At 39.8% G+C, this 20321-nt stretch overlaps 1 protein-coding gene across 1 annotated transcript in view; it reads left to right on the forward strand.

Annotated features, from left to right (window-relative positions):
* The window catches only part of LOC128902099 (Golgi phosphoprotein 3-like), a 42540-nt gene extending 22466 nt beyond the window's left edge, over positions 1-20074 (forward strand). The window contains exons 2-4 of the mRNA XM_054184471.1: positions 1312-1443; positions 12995-13109; positions 16137-20074. Of these exons, the coding sequence (XP_054040446.1) occupies positions 1312-1443; positions 12995-13109; positions 16137-16561 (672 nt within the window). The 3' untranslated portion in view covers positions 16562-20074. The remainder of the gene's footprint in view (positions 1-1311; positions 1444-12994; positions 13110-16136) is intronic.
* The last annotated feature ends 247 nt before the right edge of the window (positions 20075-20321 follow it).

Below are 20321 nucleotides of genomic sequence, written 5' to 3' on the forward strand. Positions count from 1 at the left end.
GGTGTTTTTAAGATCTAGTTTTTATTTCCCATTATCCTACTCTGATTTGATTGGTAATAAATTAAGTTAGCTTCCCCAAGTTGAGTCTGTTTTGCCCATGACGGTGATTGGTGAGTGATCTCCCTGTCCTTATCTCAACCCACAAGCCTTTTGTTATATTTTCTCTCCCCTGTCCAGCTGAGGAGGGGGAGTGAGAGAGCAGCTTTGGTGGGCACCTGGTATCCAGCCAGGGTCAACCCACCACAACAACATGCATCAGGTTTTAGAAATATATGTTTTCAAAGGATTTAAATGACAAAATAGTAGCTGTTCCAAATATTTGTTTGAAAACTTAGAATCATAGAATGTGTTAGGTTGAAAGGGACCTTTAAAGGCCATCTAGTCCAACCCCCCTGCAGTGAGCAGGGAGATCTTCAACTAGAGCAGGTTGCTCAGAGCCTCATCCAGCCTGGCCTTGAATGTCTCCAGGGATGGGGCTTCCACCACCTCTCTGGGCAACCTGTTCCAGTGTCTCACCACCCTCAGTGTAAAGAACTTCTCCCTAATGGCTAATCTAAACCTGCCCTGCTCTAGTTTAAACCCATTGCCCCTCGTCCTATCGCTACATGCCCTTGCAAACAGCCCCTCCCCAGCTTTCCTGTAGGCCCCCTTCAGGTACTGGAAGGCTGCTATAAGGTCTCCCTGGAGCCTTCTCTTTTCCAGGATGAACAACCCCGGCTCTCTCAGCCTGTCCTCATAGGAGAGGGGCTCCAGCCCTTTTGTCTTTTGGTTTACTATATTCAAGCTGAAAAATCTGTTCTGTGGTTTGTGCTAATTGCCATGTTTGTGTTTGGACTTTTAATTTCCAATATACTCCATATTTTATGTAATGTCGATTTTTCAGGTTATTACTTCATTGGTGCCATATCGTTTATGGATGTAAAATCATGTTAATATTTCTTGGGAAACTCTAATAAGCCTGTGTGATGTTGGTAATTCCAAATGCTTGATGTCTTAAAAATGTAATAAGTTTATTTTGACTACATATAAACTACACTTTATATCTCACAGTTCTTGATATCTTGCTGTTTTGTTTTCTATCACTTTCCTGAAGTTTCCCTGCTCTTCAAAGAGCAGAGACTAAGTGTTGAAACTAATAGGGGATGCATCTGTTTTCTCTCTCGTTTTCAATACAGGAATGGTAGCTGACTAGTGATGCTACTTCAAAAGTATATGAGGGCTGGAGAACTGCTTACAGAATGCAGTAAGCCTCTTTTTCCATTTGCTTTAAGGTGGAGATGAAAATATCTTACTGTCTTTCATTCTTCACAGGGTTACACATCATTCTGGAATGATTGCATCTCCTCAGGATTGCGTGGCTGTATGTTAATTGAATTGGCATTGCGCGGGCGTCTTCAGTTAGAGGCTTATGGAATGAGGCGCAAAAGTCTATTAACAAGAAAGGTAAGTGGAGGAAAATGGTCACATTTACTTTTGTGTCATGCTCCAGGCAATACAGTAGCTATAAATTACAACTGGTTGTAAGAAAAAGACATTATTTTATTATTATTATTATTATTATTATTATTATTATTATTATTATTATTATTCTTTATATGGGGATAGGAATTCTGAGTAGTGACCCAAGTTAGATGCAGAGAGTTATTACCTAAAGAGTTTAAATGGTGAGCTGAAGTGCCTTGTAAAACCTTCTGTGCTTGTTCTCTGCTCCTGTTTGATCTCTTGATGTGTTCCTGCTGCTGTTGGGAACCTTGCACAAACAGTTGGAAGTGGCTCTGGCCAGGGTGCAGTGGCAGTGTTTGCTGCTGAGAGCCAGTAGCACCAGTTGTAATCTGCTGAAGGAACTGGATTTTGCAATGTTGGTGAGATGTGGACTGGGGCTGAGAGGAATGGTTAACTGACGGCCTGCCAGATGTATCCTGCAAGTCACCAGTTTAATTCTGGTGTACACAGTATTTGTGCTTGCAACGCATGGCAAGGAAACAATTCTTGTACCTTGGGCCCCTGAGAACATAAAACTGTATCTACTTTAAGCATGTGACTGGTGTGTTAAATTTGTTATACTCACCTTTAAGATGGACAAATTTTTAAGGTTCTTTGTTGAATTAGACTAAAGATTTGAGGCGCCTTAATTTATTACTTTTGCCACTGTTTGGTTTTTTTTTTCTTAGTATAAAATGAGCAAAGTCACACTGTTTGAAGAATTTTTACTTCATCAGCATTAGAAGATACTTGTAAAATAAGTTTATTGAAAACATGGTCAAATGTTGTCTATCCATCACAACTAAATTCTCTTATATGGCACACTTCCCTGTCAATATTATCCTTTGCTAAATTTTTTAAAGGAAAGCTTACAAATTCCCCAAACTTCTCCCAGCTTTCTCTTCTGAAGAATCGAACCTCTGTTCAGACAAACAACTCCTAGTTTTAGCTTCATTTAAGCATGTTCAGCATTGATTAGTTTGCACAATATTTTTTTTTTTCCTCCAAAGCTTTTTGGCTCCTTAGGCATTCAGGAATGTTCTTTAGCAGTTATTTTCATTCTACACAAGCCTTGTCAGCTCTAACTGAAATTTTAACTCTCTTTTTAGAAAAATGGAAAAATAACCTGTGCATATCTTCAATAAAGAATACAAGAAAAAAATTGTTTTCCTTTTAATTTTATCATGTGAATTTTTTTTTTATTTTTTATTTTTTTGGGGGGTGGTTTGGAGTGTTTGTTTCAATTTATTTTTTTTCCCCACTTTGTTTAAGGAGAGCTAAAAGCTACCCAATATTAAATGCTTTATTCTTTCTGCTGTTGTAAGGCGATCAAGAGATTTCTTTTTGCAGGCAGGAGGGTTCTATGAAAAAGGCTTAATCTCACCAACTGAGGGCATTGGCTGATGTAGTTGCCAAGCCAGTCTCCATGATATTTGAAAAGTCATGGCAGTCAGGTGAAGCCCCTGGTGACTGGAAAAAGGGAAACGTTGCAGCCATTTTTAAAAAGGGTAGAAAAGAGGACCCTGGGAACTACCGCCCTGTCAGCCTCACTCACCTCTCTGCCTGGGAAGATCATGGAACAGATCCTCCTAGAAGCTATGCTAAGGCACGTGGAGGACAGGGAGGGGATTTGAGACAGCCAGCATGGCTTCACCAGGGGCAAGTCCTGCCTGACCAACCTAGCAGCCTTCTGTGTGACTGCATCAGTGGACAAGGGAAGAGCAATTGATGTCATCTATCTGGACTTCTGCAAGGCCTTTGACACGGTCCCCCACAACATCCTTCTCTCTAAGTTAGAGAGAAATGGATTTGATGGGTGGACTGTCTGATGGATGAGGAATTGGTTGGATGGTTGCATCCAGAGGGTAGTGGTCAACAGCTCAATGTCCAGATGGACATCAGTGACAAGTGGTGTCCCTCAGGGGTCTGTATTGGGACCAGTACTGTTCACTATCTTCATCAATGACAGTGGGATTGAGTGCACCCTCATCAAATTTGTGGATGACAGCAAGCTGAGTGGTGTGGTTGACATGCCGGAGGGACAGGATGCCATCCAGAGGGACCTGGACAGGCTTGAGAAATGGGCCTGTGTGAACCTCATGAGGTTCAACAAGGCCAATTGCAGGGTCCTGCACCCGGGTTGGGGTAATCCCCATTATCAATACAGGCTGAGGGATGAAGGGATTGAGAGCAGCCCTGAGGAGAAGGACTTGGGGGTACTGGTGGATGAAAAGCTCAACATGAGCTGACAGTGTGCGCTCACAGCCCAGAAAGCCAACAGCATCCTGGGCTGCATCAAAAGCAGTGTGGCCAGCAGGGCGAGGGAGGTGATTCTGTCCCTCTGCTCTGGTGAGACCCCACCTGGAGTACTGCGTCCAGCTCTGGAGTCCTCAGCACAGGAAAGATATGGACCTGTTGGAGAGAGTCCGGAGGAGGGCCACAGAAATAAGGGGTCTGGAGCACCTCTGCTATGAGGACAGGCTGAGAGAGTTGGGGTTGTTCAGCCTGGAGAAGAGAAGGCTCCGGGGAGACCTTATTGAGGCCTTTCAGTACTTAAAGGGGGCCTACAGGAAAGCTGGGGACAAACTTATAAACTTTTTACCAGGGTCTGTTGTGATAGGACAAGGGGTAATGGCTTTAAACTAAAAGAGGGCAGATTTAGACTAGATATAAGGAAGAAATTTTTTACAGTAAGGGTGCTGAAACACTGGAACAGGTTGCCCACAGAGATGGTAGATGCGCAATCCCCAGAAACATTCAAGGTCAGGATGGATGGGGCTCTGAGCAACCTGATCTAGTTGATGTCCCTACTCATTGTAAGGGGGGTTGGACTTGATGAACTTTAAAGGTCCCTTCCAACCCAAACTATTCTGTGAATCTATGATTCTGTTTAAGGAATTTCTTGCAAATAAAATCCCTAACTACTGATATATATGATGTTTCTTCTTCCCTTGCCCCACCTCTCTCAATTTAGAAATCCTTCTCACTAATTATTTGTGGTGTTTTATACCTTATTTGAAGTCTTGCATTAACACTAAAATTCAGTCTCATTTCTGTGTTTGCTAGATTTAATTGTCTCGACTCTACCAAGTGTCCCTCTCTTCCCCCTTTTGCAGGCTTTGCTTCCCTTGCCCTCAGCTTTCGCTGTGCTTAGTGAATGGAATGAGCTGTCTAGTTGCATCCAAGGTTGTGATTCAGTGAGGTGGAGTTTCAGTGGCAATACCTTTTTTTATACAGCTTCTGCCCCTGCTCCATTCTAGAACTTTGTGGAAAGGTAAAATCTCATTAAAACTAAAGCTTTGATTTGTGACTCAAAACCCTGTATCTTCAAGATATAGTGTGAAGGGAGGAGTTTAGGCTTCAGTCACTAGCCTGTGCTGCAGCTGAGAAGGGTAGTTCTGTCTTTGCAGAGGCTTGTTATTGGAGTCTTTCTTGGGTTGTTACTAGTGTTTGTGCAGCATTGTCAGGTAACCACTGGCTGAAAGCTAATTCACTTTGATCAGTTTAGTTTTTATTTTATTGTTTATTACTTTCTTGATCTTGTCATCAGATGGCGCGCAAGCGATACAGTGAGAACAAGAACAGGGTAGAACTAGTTCTTTGGGCAGTAGTACAGATTTATAACTAGCTAACAGTGGCCTTGGTCACACAGCTGACTTAAAAGATTGCTAGCTACAATGATTTCCACTTCAAGTGTTAAATCAAGTAGATCTTTGCTCATTATTTTTTGCAGTTTCTAAGACACAACTTCAGAAGTGATCAAGATACATTAAATCCATGTTTGAATGCCATAGAGAGACAAATGAGACTGAGAAACTGTCAGACAAGGACTTGATGAACATTAGTGAAACTTCTGAAAGTCAATATGATGTATTTTATATTGTGACGTCCTTGTAAATTTGGCTTCAGAGTATGCAATCGTTGCGTAATTTTGGAGTTCTGTCTACTGGTATCACTTTTAGAAACAAATAAATTAATGTTGAGGTTTATGTATAAATAATGTAATTTCTAAGACTAGTGGTTATTGAAGATATAAAATTGGTATTCTATGTTGCCTTACAGTCTCAGAAAGCAACCCAAATAATTACAGTTATTAAAAGAAATCCTAATAAATCCTTGGCAGATTAACTTTGTTATTTTATAGCTGACAATTCTGAGTGATTAATGCATGAGTAAATTTTTGTATTAAAACTAAATAATGAAGTTTACTTAAAAATTGGCACAAGAGGTGCTTCATCTTTAGCATTGCTTAATTGCAAAGCTGTATTGTGGAAAATTAAAATTAAATACTTTGTATACTTGAAATGTCCTCAGCAGTTGGATACAATAAATCTATTACATGATAAATCACTGAAAAATTGGAATACTGAAATATTCTTTGCAATAAGGCCTAAGGACCATCATCTCTGAAGAACCAGGTTCTTAGCTTCTTTTTCTACCTTAGCTCATCTAGTAAAGAGAGAGGAAAAAATACCCCCTTGCGAATGGTTAATCTTCTGTGATGATTTAATTCAAGATCCCTAACCCACTCAATTTCCCACTCTTCTTAGAATCATTTAGTTTGTAAAAGACCCTTAAGCTCATCAAGCGCTCTTCTGTGTATTCCCCCCCAGTGGCATTTATTTTCCCCTTTTATGTTTGCTATATCAGTATGACCCACCCCATTGCTACCCCCACTGCTATGGGGCAGTTTCACCTCAGGTTTATCCCCTCCCCCCCCAAGGTGACATGTAGCATGATTTAGGTGGGGAGACAAAAGCTATAGTCATATGTTTAGCATGATCTCCATAATCTTCATTAGCATATACAGGGGTGTCAGCTTTAATATGCGCTTTGTGGATAATGAGGCAAAGGTCACTCAGCGGGTACAGTAGCCTTTTGAAGAAACAAAGAATTATGCAGATTCCTGTTATCAAAAAAGCAGGGCTGTCCTGTCTCTGTAGGACTTCCAGATGCCTCAGGGTGCATCCTGTGCTCTTAGGCCTCCTGAGTGAGTCACACAAAAGCAGGTGTTAGCCTTATCAGTTCTTTGAGCAGAAGGCCTGCATTATCCAGACATACACACACATGGTCCTTTTCCTCTGGGCAGCTCTCCAACCACTCTGCCCCAAGCCTGTAGCACTGCATGGGGTTGGTGTGACCCAAGTGCAGGACCCGGCACTTGGCCATGTTGAACCTCATACCATTGGCCTCGGCCCATCGATCCAGCCTGTCCAGGTCCCTCTGTAGAGCCTTCCTACCCTCAAGCAGATCAACACTCCCACCCAACTTGGTGTCATCTGCAAACTTACTGAGGGTGTGCTCAATCCCCTCCTCCAGATCATTGATCAAGATATTAAACAGAACCTGCCTTGATACTAAGCCCTGGGGAACACCACTCAAGACCAGCTGCCAACTGGATTGAACTCCATTCACCACCACTCTCTGGGCCTGGCCATCCAGACAGTTTTTTACCCAGTGAAGAGTATGCCCATCCAAGCCATGGGCAGCCAGTTTTCCCACAGCGTTCTCCTGGAGAATGGTGTCAAAGGCTTTACTAAAGTCCAGGTAAACAACATCCACAGCCTTTCCCTCATCCACTAATTGAGTCACTTTGTCATAGAAGGAGATCAGGTTCGTCAAGGAGGACCTGCCTTTCATGAACCCATGCTGACTGGGCCTGACTGCCTGGTTGTCCTGTATGTGCCGTGTGATGGCACTCAGGATGATCTGCTCAATAACCTTCCCAGGCACCGAGGTCAGAGTGACAGGCCTGTAGTTCCCTGGATTCTCCTTCTGGCCCTTCTTGTGGATGGGCGTCACATTTGCTAGCCTCCAGTCAACTGGGACCTCCCGGGTTAGCCAGGACTGCTGGTAAATGATGAAAAGTGGCTCGATGAGCACTTCCGCCAGCTCCCTCAGTACCCTCGGGTGGATCCCATCTGGCCCCATAGGCTTGTGTGTGTGTCTAAGAGGTGTATCGGGTTGCTAACCATTTCCCCTTGGATTATGGGGGCTTCATTCTGCTCCCCATCCCTGTCTTCCAGCTCAGGGGGCTGGGTACCCCAAAAACAACTGGTCTTACTATTAAAGACTGAGGCAGAGAGAGCATTAAGTACCTCAGGCTTTTCCTCATCCTTTGTCACTATGTTTTCCCCTGTATCCAATACATGCTGGAGATTCTCCTTAGCCCTCCTTTTGTTGTTAATGTATTTATAGAAACATTTTTAATTGTCTTTTACAGCAGTAGCCAGATTATGTTCTAGTTGGGCTTTGGCCCTTCTAATTTTTTCCCTGTGTAGCCTCCCAACATCCTTGTAGTCCTCCTGAGTTGTCTGCCCCTTTTTTCAAAGGTCATAATCTCTCTTTTCTTCCTGAGTTCTAGCCAAAGCTCTCTGTTCAGCCAGGCTGGTCGTCTTCCCCACCAGCTTGTCTTTCAGCACATGGGGATGGCCTACTCCTGTGCCCTGAAGACTTCCTTCTTGAAGAATGTTCAGCCTTCCTGGACTCCTTTGCCCTTCAGGACTGCCTCCCAAGAGACTCTGTCAAACAGGCCCTTAAACAGGCCAAAGTCTGCTCTCCAGAAGTCCATGGTAGCAGTTCTGCTAACAGTTCTTGTCCTGTTATGACTCTGGAGAGAGTTAACCAAGGAGCATTTGTCAATAAATCCTCCTTCAGGAAAGAGCAGATCCATGAGCATAGGAGAGAGGTGGCTGGATTTCCCCTGTTGCCTGTCTGCATGTGCTGGGGAGGAGAAATACCATGGAAGTGTGAACCAAAATACTTTTGTTTGAGGGGATGGGTACTCAGAAAAATCTGTGCAGTGAATATGCTGTGTGGCAGAGAATTGAGAAGAAACAATACTGTATGCCTGGCTTCAGAGAATGGTAAATTTAGAAACAAAATCGCTGTGTATTGTGGCTTCCCAAGAGCTTATGGAGCCCTGACTGAGTTGAATGGGAGAGTCTATGCTCCTTACAGCTCTTTCCTCTAAATGCATGTATGTTTAGGCTCATATTGTCATTGTGGATTATATTCAGACTAGCTTCTTAAACTTCTTTGCAGTGACAGAAAAAAGTATCTTAACCCCAAGTAAGCAAGAAAAGCTGTTTTCTAAACTTTTTTAAAAAATCTTACTTTAAAAAATGCTTTTACATCTGGGATGTATCTCTTCGGTGAGGTTTTTGTTTGTTTTTTTAATAAAACAGATCAAAAAGATGCCTTCACATCTTACCTGTTAAAGTGAGATGGTGAATAGTAGGTTACCAACTGCAGCAGGCTGGAGTGATCCAGTGTAACTAAGGTTACTGTGAAACAAATCATATGGGACATATCAAAGAAACTAAAATTACTGCTGCAACATCATTTTTAAAAAGAAGTAAAAATAAATAACTTGGGTGTTTTTAGGTTAATTATTAATAGCCACAACCTAGTAGCTTAAAAACACACCTTAAAGTATGCTTCTGTATAATTAGAGAAATTTCCAAAAATTCAGAGTCTTGATATAAAACTGGAAGATATGTAATATCGCTATATGTGATTAATAAAGGTTTTGAGTAACACTATGGTGCAAGCTTGTAAATCAGAAAGATAAATATGCATTGTTGTGTGTTTAGTTTCAAATAGAGATTGTCTGGATTAAAACATAGTTGTGTTCTTAAAACCAAATATCTGAGATTTATGGTTGGAGTGATCTCCAGCTTTGAAAAGCGGAGATCTAGGCAGTATCTCAAGAGACCATTTAATCTTGATGCAGTAACAGAAAATCATGTTTTTCTGGTCCCTCCCTGGCAGATATTTAGTCTTAAAATTCTCCACTGAATGCAATTCAACAACCTCCCTGGATGTTTAATTTGCATGTTGAAATTTTTGACAGTACATCCTGCATCTTCCATATATCCAGAATAATCTGGTATCTTCTATTTTTCCCAAATTAGACACTGAACTACTGTTTGATACCCTCTTTGTAAAAATATCTTACATGCTTCTTTTTAGATCTAAACAAGCGTTGTTCTTTTTAGCCTGGCCTTGTGAGCTGGTTCATTCTTGCTGATTTTTATTAAAATCTTAGTTTCTGTGCTTTATAGACACTATCTAAATTGGACATAGTATTCCAGCTATGACCTGTTAGGTACTCACAAAGATCTCTCCAGCAAATTCCTGTTAATACAGCTGAGAATGAAATTCTTACTTTGTCAAAAGACTTAGTTTTTGTTGATTCATTTGGTTCATAGTCTACTGCTAGAATTACTAGATGGTTGGTTTTTCTTCCATTCTGAATTATATAGGAATTAATTATACCTTTTATATTCGTAGTCTGTTTTCTCATCCTGACTATACTATTTTGCATTTCTTTTTAATATCATCTCATCGACTTTGTACACATCTCCAGTTTGGGATCACTTTGCCAGTATCAAAGCTGTCTTACCATTGCAACTCATTTCAGTGTCATCTAAAGACCCTATGAAAATGGGGTACTCCTCTATTGTTTGTAGTAAGGATTATTAGAACTACAGAACATAACTGAACTTGGGATATATTTCAGTGGGACACTGTCATGGTTTGGGACAGGTTGGCCAGTGACAAGATGACAGATGCTCTCTCCCACCTCTCACTCCAAGGAGAGAAAGAAGAGAGATAGAGAGATTTACGAGTTCAGAAAAAAACTAAAATATTTTAATGAAATATTAATAATAAAATAAAAAGGAAATAACGAAATGGATACAGTATATACAGATATATAAAAAACCCTATCAAGCTCCCAGGGAGGTGTCACTAGCAGGCAGTGGGGAAGTTCCAGACTGGACTCAGCAATGGATGAGAGCTGGATTCTGCATCTTGATTCAGAAATGCATGGATTGGGATCAAAAGTAGACAAACAGACGGGGTCCTCCTCAAACATCATTCACTGAAGAAAGAGAACCATTGAAGAAGAGGCCTAACCTTTTGCTCCCTCAGCTTTTATACTGAGCATGGCAGATGGGATGGAATACCCCTGTTGGTCAGTTTGGGTCACCTGAAAAAGAAGGCTCCGAGGAGACCTTATAGTGGCCTACCAGTGTCTTAAGGGGGCCTACAAGAAAGCTGGGGAGGGACTTTTTAGGATGTCGGGTAATGGTAGGACTAGAGGGAATGGATTAAAACTAGAGATGGGACGATTCAGATTGGACGTTAGGAAGAAGTTCTTCACCATGAGGGTGGTGAGACACTGGCCCAGGTTGCCCAGAGAGGTGGTGGAAGCCCCATCCCTGGAAGTTTTTAAGGCCAGGCTGGATGGGGCTCTGAGCAACCTGATCCAGTGGGAGATGTCCCTGCCCATGGCAGGGGGGTTGGAACTAGATGATCTTTAAGGTCCCTTCCAACCCTAGCAATTCTATGATTCTATGACCTGTCCACTCCTCCCCACAGGTGCGACCCCTCCATGGGGTAAACAACCAGGTCAGCTGACCCTGGTTGCCACAGCAACAAGTGTGAGCAAGAGCCTCTCTCCCTGAACAGAAAGTGGGCTCTGCTCCACCCCGAACCAGGACAGACACTTAAAGCTTTTCCAGGACACATTTCTGACTACTATGAAGCTTTATTAAAAATAAGATTTTTCACCTGCTGCTTTTCTTGTATATGTAGAATTGTTTTGATGTGTGAGATTTTCTGTCAATTGCCTGTTATCTTTTAACCTCATGCTTATAAAGTGCTAACTTGTAAAACTTTTAAAATCATTAGATTGAATATTATTTTCATAAATAGCTTTAGAGCAGTAGTAATTTATCTTGAGGGACGGGATGTCATCCAGAGGGACCTGGATGAGCTAGAGAGGTGGGCCCGAGCAAACCTTATGAAGTTCAACAAGGCCAAGTACAAGGTCCTGCACTTGGGTTGGGACAATCCTCGTTATCAATACAGGCTGGGGGACGATGTGATAGAGATTAGCCTTGCGGAAAAGGACTTGGGGGTACTCGTGGATGAAAAGCTGGACATGAGCCAATAATGCGCACTCGCAGCCCAGAGAGCCAATAATGTGCACTCGCAGCCCAGAGAGCCAACAGCATCCTGGGCTGCATCAAAAGCAGCGTGGCCAGCAGATCAAGGGAGGTGATTCTGCCCCTCTACTCTGCTCTGGTGAGACCTCACCTGCAGTACTGTGTCCAGCTCTGGAGTCCTCAGCACAGGAAGGACATGGACCTGTTGGAGGGGGTCCAGAGGAGGGCCATGAGGATGATCCAAGGGCTGGAGCCCCTCTGCTGTGAGGACAGGCTGAGAGAGTTGGGGTTGTTCAGCCTGGGGAAGAGAAGGCTCCAGGGAGACCTTATAGAGGCCTTCCAGTACCTACAGGAGAGATGGGGAGGGGCTGTTTGCAAGGGCATGTCGGGATAGGACGAGGGGCAATGGGTTTAAACTAGAGCAGGGCAGGTTTAGATCAGACATTAGGAAGAAGTTCTTTACACTGAGGGTGGTGAGACACTGGAACAGGTTGCCCAGAGAGGTGGTGGAGGCCCCATCCCTGGAGACATTCAAGGCCAGGCTGGATGAGGCTCTGAGCAACCTGCTCTAGTTGAAGATGTCCCTGCTGACTGCAGGGGGGTTGGACTAGATGACCTTTAAAGGTCCCTTCCAACCCAACACAGTCTATGATTCTATTCTATGCTCTTTTCTTAAAGGAAGATGAATTTTGTTATTCTGTTTTTATTCTGTTTTCTAAGCAGAAAAAATGGTATTTATACATAGTTTATATAACTACTTATACTGGTAAACAAGCAGTTACATTCTTAAATTTTGTTATGTTACTGTGAATGATTTTTTTTTCTCTCTCCTGTGTTTTCTTAGGAGAACAACTCAAATAATTTTAGAAGTTATTGAATAATAAATTTAAGTGATATTGCATTTATTTTTGCATATTAAGGGGGTTATTGGTACATAGGTTTTTTGTCCAATATGTCTATTTTAATTGTTAGTGAGTGGAATGTAGTGTTGCTGGTCAACATGTTCTTCAGAGCTGTAAAACTTATAGATGTTGTCTTGAAGCTATTTTTATCCATCAATACACAAGAAGAAGAAAACCCGTTTTCCTGTTTTTTCACTTTCTAATTGATTTTTCAGTTTCATGTGGTCTAATTGTTTAACTGTAGTATTCTGAATAAATTGACTTGAAGTAGTAAAATTGACTGCCATCAGAGAGCAATTTAACACTGTAGTATACTTTGTTTTGAGGGAGGAAGTGAAGGACCTGGCCAGGTTGGTGGATTATATTCCTTTAAAAATTATGTATTAAGCATGTTATTAATACTATAGTTTTAGTCAATTAAGGTTAATTTAGGTTATAGGTAACTTAAGACTTAATGTAGCTTTGTAATTAAAATCCTAAATAGTTTTTTTAACAACTAGGTATTTTTTAAACTTGCATATTCTTAGAGAAGGTTCCTCACCCTTAAAATTTTCCTTGGTTCTGATAACAGGCAGATTTTTCCAGTTTTTATTGTTAGATATTTATGGTATATGAATTAAGTCAAAATACTGACTGCATTTTATTCTGTCCTAGGTGATTTGCAAGTCAGATGTTCCTACAGGGGACGTTCTGCTTGATGAAGCTCTGAAACATATAAAAGAGACCCAACCTCCTGAAACAGTACAAAATTGGATTGAACTACTTAGTGGTAAGCCTTGAACATAATGTATTTGCTTTTTCCCCCCCAATAAAGCTAATTATCTGGCATCACTAGAGATTATACTGTAAGATTTTTGGGGAGGTAGTATGCAAAAAAGTTAATTAGTCTGTTCTCTAGAGTAGTCTCTTGTTGATTCTAGCCTTTAATCAAATATAAGTAACTGTTGCTTTTGACTTAACTTGGTACAGAAAGGATCTAGATGGAAGTGTCAGAGGATACCTCTACTCTGTGGAAGAAGTGTCTTCCACTGACTCCAAGGTAAATCAGGACTGCACCCTGGAGATATAACTGCCTTTCTCTGTAATTGGAAATGAGGGTTAGTGGAAGTTTGGAGTATAGCTGTATGGGTTCAGTATTCAGATCTTTTGATAAAGAAAGGAGATAAGGAGCTCACTATTCAGATGTGAAAATTGAGGGTGATTTGACCATTAATCATAAAGAAACAATAGTCAGGATTTCTTTCTATTTTTCCATTAACTGAAGAAATGTAACAAATATTTTCAAATATTAGATACTTCTAGTTGTTCAAAACAAAGTCTTCAAGATGAATACTTTGCACACAGCTCTTCCTGTAAAGCTAATAATTTGTTGCTGAAAAACAAAATGTTAATTAGATTTTGTCTTTACAGTTGCAGTTAACACTTTTCATATACCTCGCCAACATTTGTTATCTCAGGCTGCATAAATTAAACTGAAATTAACAATGACCATCTTTTAACATGTAGTGCTTTTATTGGGTTTTTGGTTTAGGGTTTTTTTTTTTTGTTGTTTTTTCTGTAGCCAAAATTCATCACTAAGGTTTGTCTGTTTTTACAAAACACACAAAATGCAGCTTCCCTGGAGTAGATCACAGTTGTACTTAATTGTGCACTGTTTTGTCAACAATATGACTTTGGGAGGTGTAGGGGTTAATGAGACTTGAAATTTTCTATCTAAATCTATTTGTTACTTGTAACAACAGATAAGTAAGAGTTTCAAAAATGAGCAAAATCTCTCCAGCTTTCTTTGCCTTGTTTTCGTTATGTTCTTCCCATTTGTCCTGTACCACCTGAAGCAGCCTTCTTTGCATATTTGCATACAGTTGATACTCTGTGCCCTTGCCATCCCTCCCTTCTTGCTCCTTGACTGTCAGGCAGAGGGGGAGAGAGAACAAAGCAGTCCCTGTCATTAGGGGGCATGGCTGCTGCGTAGCCTTGCAGTTTAGTTCTTGCTCAGCTCTCCTTCACTTTTACAGACTGCAAAAACAATTATTTTTTTTCTTGTCCCAAATACATAATTTGTGCTGACGTTTCATCTTCTTTCGCAGTGCGGAGCACATCGAATTAGTATTGATTCAAAAAAGATCAACTAATGAATGAACAATGTTGTGGGTTTTCCTTGAGCTAGACTAAGGTTTTCCTGACCCTGCTAAGCTTTGGCTCTGGGAAGACAGTTGTCATCAGTGCTGTGTCTGAGACTTAGATCAATAATTTTTACTTACACGTGGGTATTTAATTACTAGTTCTTGGATGTCATTAGGGTTCTTTGTGTTTCCCATGGTTTAGAGAACTGTCCTTTGAAGAAAAATATTTTTGTGTTTTGTTTTGGGTTTTTGACAAACTCTTTTAGAATTTTGCTTTAGGGCCTGATCCTGGAAATAGCTACTCTATCCATAATTATCAGTGATGTGAAGAATGCTGCTTGAAGTTAGCGTTCAAAGCCATCATGGAAATATTTATAAGGACATTTGAGGTGATGTTTGCCAGGCTGATCTTTTTTTATAAGATAGCCTCTAAGGGAAGCAAGTATAGGGAACACAGAAGTTTGGATCAAGCTGGGGAATCACATTCAATGAGAATGTGATTCCTATAGGGACTTGTGGAGTTCAGGCCTGGGTGGGTTCTCTACCTTTCACTATGCAGTTGGTGTTACCTCATTTGTTTACTTGGATACAGTGTATGTCACCTTCCATCACAATTGGAGAAACCTTAAAGTAATCTGTGTAGTATTATTATTATTATTTAAACCAATTATTTTTTAAAAGCTTTCTGATATAGAAATTCTCACATCATTTATGGGAAAAACCCCATCTATGTAAGAAATACTTTATGCTGTTTTCTTCCCTCGCCTCTTAAAATGCATAGGCTCTTATATATCAGGAGGGGATTTTAATACTTAGAATAAATACTTAGGTAGGCTGGGCCTAAAATTTTAGCTTGTTAAGTAAAGTCTTAAGCAAAGATGGATTTCTCAGTGCTTAGCAACTTTAGCTTTCTCAGTAGCTGTTGATGCTGATTTTTGTGCTTTTAATATTCCCTCCTCTAAGCACACACTCACACACTCTGAAGTGCCCAGTTCTCCTGCCTTAACAAAAAAACATTAGAAATAATTTTTATAGAAACATCAAAGCCCCTGCCCAACATGTGCCCGTGTGTAATGCACACACCCACACTCACACAGTGCATGTCACTGTTTCACCTGGTGGGGGCAGGAAGGGAGAGAAGAATGTAAACCTGAAGAAATAGAGAAATGAGGGTAGGTGTGCATTAGCTTGCCTCTGTGGCAGAAAAAATGACAATGACACTTCTTCCAGCTTCTGAATTGATAAAATGCTGGAAGTAGACAAATGGACAAGACTGGAGGAGATGCTTAATTTTGTTTTTATTAACTCTTTCTTCATGACTGTGTGTGGTGTTTTGTTTGGTGGTTTGTTTTGGGTGTTTTTTGGGGGTGGGGTTCTTTTTTTTTTTTTTCTTCAGTACGGGAATGCTTATTTGTCATATCCCTAATCAAGATTTTGTCCAAACTTTAAATGGATGCTGAAACTCCTCAAAAGAGGCTCTCATGGTCTCTGTCTCTATGCATATATCTGGGTAGGTCAGAGATCAGAGAAATGCTGACATGAACACAATATCTTAGTGTAATATCTATGTGAATTTGACAGCTCATTCTGCAGTGGGGGGGCAAGAATCACTGTAATAGTACAGCTTAAACTTTGCCTGACTCTTGGCTTTTTTGTTTGTTTTTTTTTTTTAGGTGAAACATGGAACCCATTGAAGTTGCACTACCAATTGCGAAATGTCCGTGAACGGTTAGCTAAAAATCTAGTGGAAAAAGGTGTACTGACAACAGAGAAACAGAACTTCCTTCTTTTTGACATGACTACGCACCCTCTCACCAACAACAATATCAAACAGCGCCTCATCAAAAAGGTTCAAGAAGCAGTTCTTGACAAATGGGTGAATGACCCTCACCGCATGGACAAGCGCTTGCTGGCACTTGTTTATTTAGCCCATGCTTCAGATGTTCTGGAGAATGCTTTTGCCCCGCTTTTGGATGAGCAGTATGATATAGCCACAAAGAGAGTGCGGCAGCTTCTAGATTTAGACCCTGAGGTTGAATGTATGAAAGCCAACACGAATGAGGTTCTGTGGGCTGTTGTAGCAGCTTTTACAAAATAACTGCGTTCAGACTGAAATGTTCTCTCTTCTTTCATGTAAACCAGTTGTTTCTCTTCTATTGACTATTCATCTTATCTGTAATTTGTACCTTCTCATGTGATGAATCATCTCTTGTTTAATGGGAATTATAAGTGGTGTATTCCCTCCTTCTCTGTGTATCTGTATACAGGATTCTGCTGGTACAAGAGACCTTCCTGTTTAAAAACAACAGAAAAAGGTTTTACTGCCATATTGGCATTTTAGTTTCTGTTATCAGTTTGGGTTATCTGAAATACTTTGTTTAATATATTTTACTGTTATTGAAGTGGTTTAACGTGGAAAGTACCTCAAGGAGGAAATGTGCATGCAGTTGGATCACTAGTCTCAGCTGACACAGATGTGTGCATGCATCAGTACTTCTGCAGTACAATTCATAACAGATTGAAAAAAGGGCCTTTTAAAATCACCAGAGCTCCATGTTGAAGTGTCTGTCAGGACATTTTATACACAGACGTTTCAATTATATCTAACAAAATTACTTTAAAAGCAGAAATGCCATTAAGCAGCTTTGTTTTCATGTTTTCATTAGAACGATAGTTGAGTCGTAAAGCTAGTGTAGAAAGGTCCAATTGTTTCATAAAACAGTTTGGGGATGGGATACATTCCATTATATTGTGTATATATAGTTCAAATTGTATATTAACAACTGCTCCATCTTAGTATTTTGCAAGATCTACTTAGTTGTACACATAGTAACCCTTATTTGCTATCTGCCGTTGCCATTTGATAGAAAGAAAGGCCTCCTATAAAGAGCATGTATGTGAAAGCTGTGTCTACAGAATTTGCCATCCAGGTATTCTCAGTCTATGCATTGCCTTTGATAATTAGTGTATAGAAAGAGACCACTTTCTATCATTGTTTATACTTTTTTCTTTTTTTTTCCCCCCATGTATAGAAGAGGCTTGTGATCAGTACAGTTCTTGAGTGCAGTTTTTAATTTTGTTTGTACACAAATTAATGTTTATCTCTTAAACCTCGTAATCTATTTTACACTTTAAAAACAAAAAGTCAGTCCTAGCAGGTATTGCATGTAAATGGTTAGCAAATAATGACTGCAGTTCAGATGATTAAAATTTCTGTAATGGGACACTCTGCTATATTTTATTTTTTTTATACACAATTATGCTGATTAGCACACTATTGTAAAAAGAAATATTAAAATTTTGGGGTTTAAAATTTATTGCCTCTTTGCCACTGCTTGTTATCTCCCATTGGTTTCACAGTGTAAATATTATGCATTGAACAAATTAAGCAATGATTTATATAGGTTTTTTTTTCCTCATAACAATGAAGATTTATAGTGGGGCTTACAGGTGTTTAGAAACTTTTTTTTGTTAATATTCAGAGCAAGAATACTAGATGGTATATAACTGTAGAGTTGAAATTTAAGGGATCCCTTAATCTGTATACTAGCTTTTTACCTACAGTAAATAAACTATGATCTTAAAAGTGCCTGAAAAAGAGCAAGCATGTGAGTTTTATTTTTTTGTTGCTAATTAGAAAGGTTTTATTGCTTAACTGAAAGCTTTAGTTAATATCCTTCTTATTAGAAAGGGAGAGTTTATATTAAGATCAAACTAACCTAATCAGCAGTGTCACTCAGATCCACAGGATTCATGGCTGAGACAGACTGAGTTAGCTTATGAGCATGCAGCTGTGCCTGCCATGGGTAGACCTCTTCTATCTTGAGCACAACTCTACAGCCTCATCTGTGACTGGACTTCCAATTTTGCACTTCATTTTAAATCATTTAGATGCTTAAGCAGTTGACTTCAAAATACAACTTAAATTCATCATACCTATATAACCTTTTTTTAATGAAGTTTTTTAAGATATGGTCCTTAACATTTAGTGGCACACTGGTCTTTAAGTTCTTAAATGATGTTTCTTTAGAAAAATTAAATTTAAAGTATATTGAAAGTATTTCAAACTTTGGTTTACAAATAAAAAGACAAACAGTGTTCTCTCAGTTGTAAGATGCTGTGTTTAAAACTTTGAGGAGCTTGGGCATGAACTTTGGACATTTTCTTTTAAACATTTTCAAAATGTGATTGCTTTAAGTGGAGGGAAAAATTAAAGTTGCTGTGTTGCTCTTATATTTGACAACTTACAGAATACTTTTTGTACTTGATAGTATATGCTAACTCACTGCTATTATTGTCTTTCTCTCCTGTGATCTGTTTTCTCATTTTCTGTTGCTCTGAGAGGAGAGAAAAGTAATTAGGTGAAAAAGTCAGAAAAAATAGTGGAGTGTTTGGGAACAAGTTGAGTGCACAAAACTTTTAAAATGACTTTGAAAATCTAAGCTACTTGAAACATACTTCAGACTGAAAGTATCTTTCATAGTCCCTTTTCTGTCCTCTCATCTTCATTCTGTCAGTATTTTTCATGTTCTTGCTGGTTTCATGTTACATTGTGGAGGATATTGGGTTTTTGTCGCCCTTACAGCCAACATGGTTTAAAAAAACCTCACCCTTCTTTAATCCCTTCCAGAGAGAGGGTTTGTTGTTTTGGTTTGGGTTGAGGTTTGCTTTTTTGGCAATTTTTTTTTTTTCATGTAGAAGATAACTGCCTACAGTATTTATCAGCTTTGTTTTGCTTAAAGATAGAAAAGCTGTCTGTGATGGGGGGAGTTTGTATTGGGTGTATCAAAGAACTTTGATGTAAGTAACAAAGGGTTTGTGAAGAGTGATGGTATCTTTTGCTATACCACCTGGTATAAGCCTGGATGTGTGGGGGAAATAGATGAGCTTTTGGAGTCTTGAGTCCTATGTTGTGCTTTAAAAAACCCAAAACCTCATGAGTGCTACCAGACCTTATATCTAACAATGAAGGTAAGTTTGGTAGGTTAACAGGGACTGATTTAGCAAACATCTTTGCCTTCATTGCTATTTCAGGTTTAATAAAATGATTAAACATGGGAGACTGGTTTGTTCTGCTGAGATTCAGGTACCCTTCTGCCTGTTAGCTGCTACTGCAGCTCACAGAGTCCTGGAGACCTAGTTTTAAGACAGTTTTGGCTGCTTTGAGTCCTCAGCTCTCAATAGCTGCTTAAAGTGAAGATTGCTATCATAGCCTGAACTTGAACCCGTGCCTCAAGGAAGAACTCATTATTCAGGGACTCGTTCTTTTAAAACAAACTTTCAAGTTAATGTCAAAAACATGATTCTGAAAGATAAATCCACAAGCAGTATATATATATATATAATTTTACAGTCCTTAGAATTTACATTCTCCTGTGTTTCTAGAGATGATGTTACAGTGCTCCTATATGGGATGTTAGTGAAACCTGTGTGCCATACGTGATGCTTTAGAGGCAAAAGTTGCATAAATTGGCTATAAAAGGCTGGTGACTGAGTGCTCATGTGTTCATGCCCATTTCTCCTACAAAGTGAAGATATGTATTAACTAATGTGTTCTCTGTGAACTGGACTGAATCTGTACTGAAGCAAAATAAAGCACCCTTTCAAACTATGAGCTGCAAATGGTTACTGTGTATCACATGCATGCAATACTTAAAGGATTTTTTTTTTTTTCATTTTCTAAGTAATTTCCAATTTTTCCTGAGGCTCTGGTCTTTACCAGTTTGGGAAACGGAACTTTAAGATCAAAGCCTCAGTTCTGCCTAAACTGGGCTTCAGGCACTTCAGGTAGTCAAAGCCTATTACGTCCTAGTTTCCCCTATTGCGTCCATCTATTTTTCTATATGGAAGGGGTTTTC

Source organism: Rissa tridactyla, chromosome W (assembly GCF_028500815.1).
Source record: "Rissa tridactyla isolate bRisTri1 chromosome W, bRisTri1.patW.cur.20221130, whole genome shotgun sequence".
Lineage (NCBI taxonomy): Eukaryota > Metazoa > Chordata > Aves > Charadriiformes > Laridae > Rissa > Rissa tridactyla.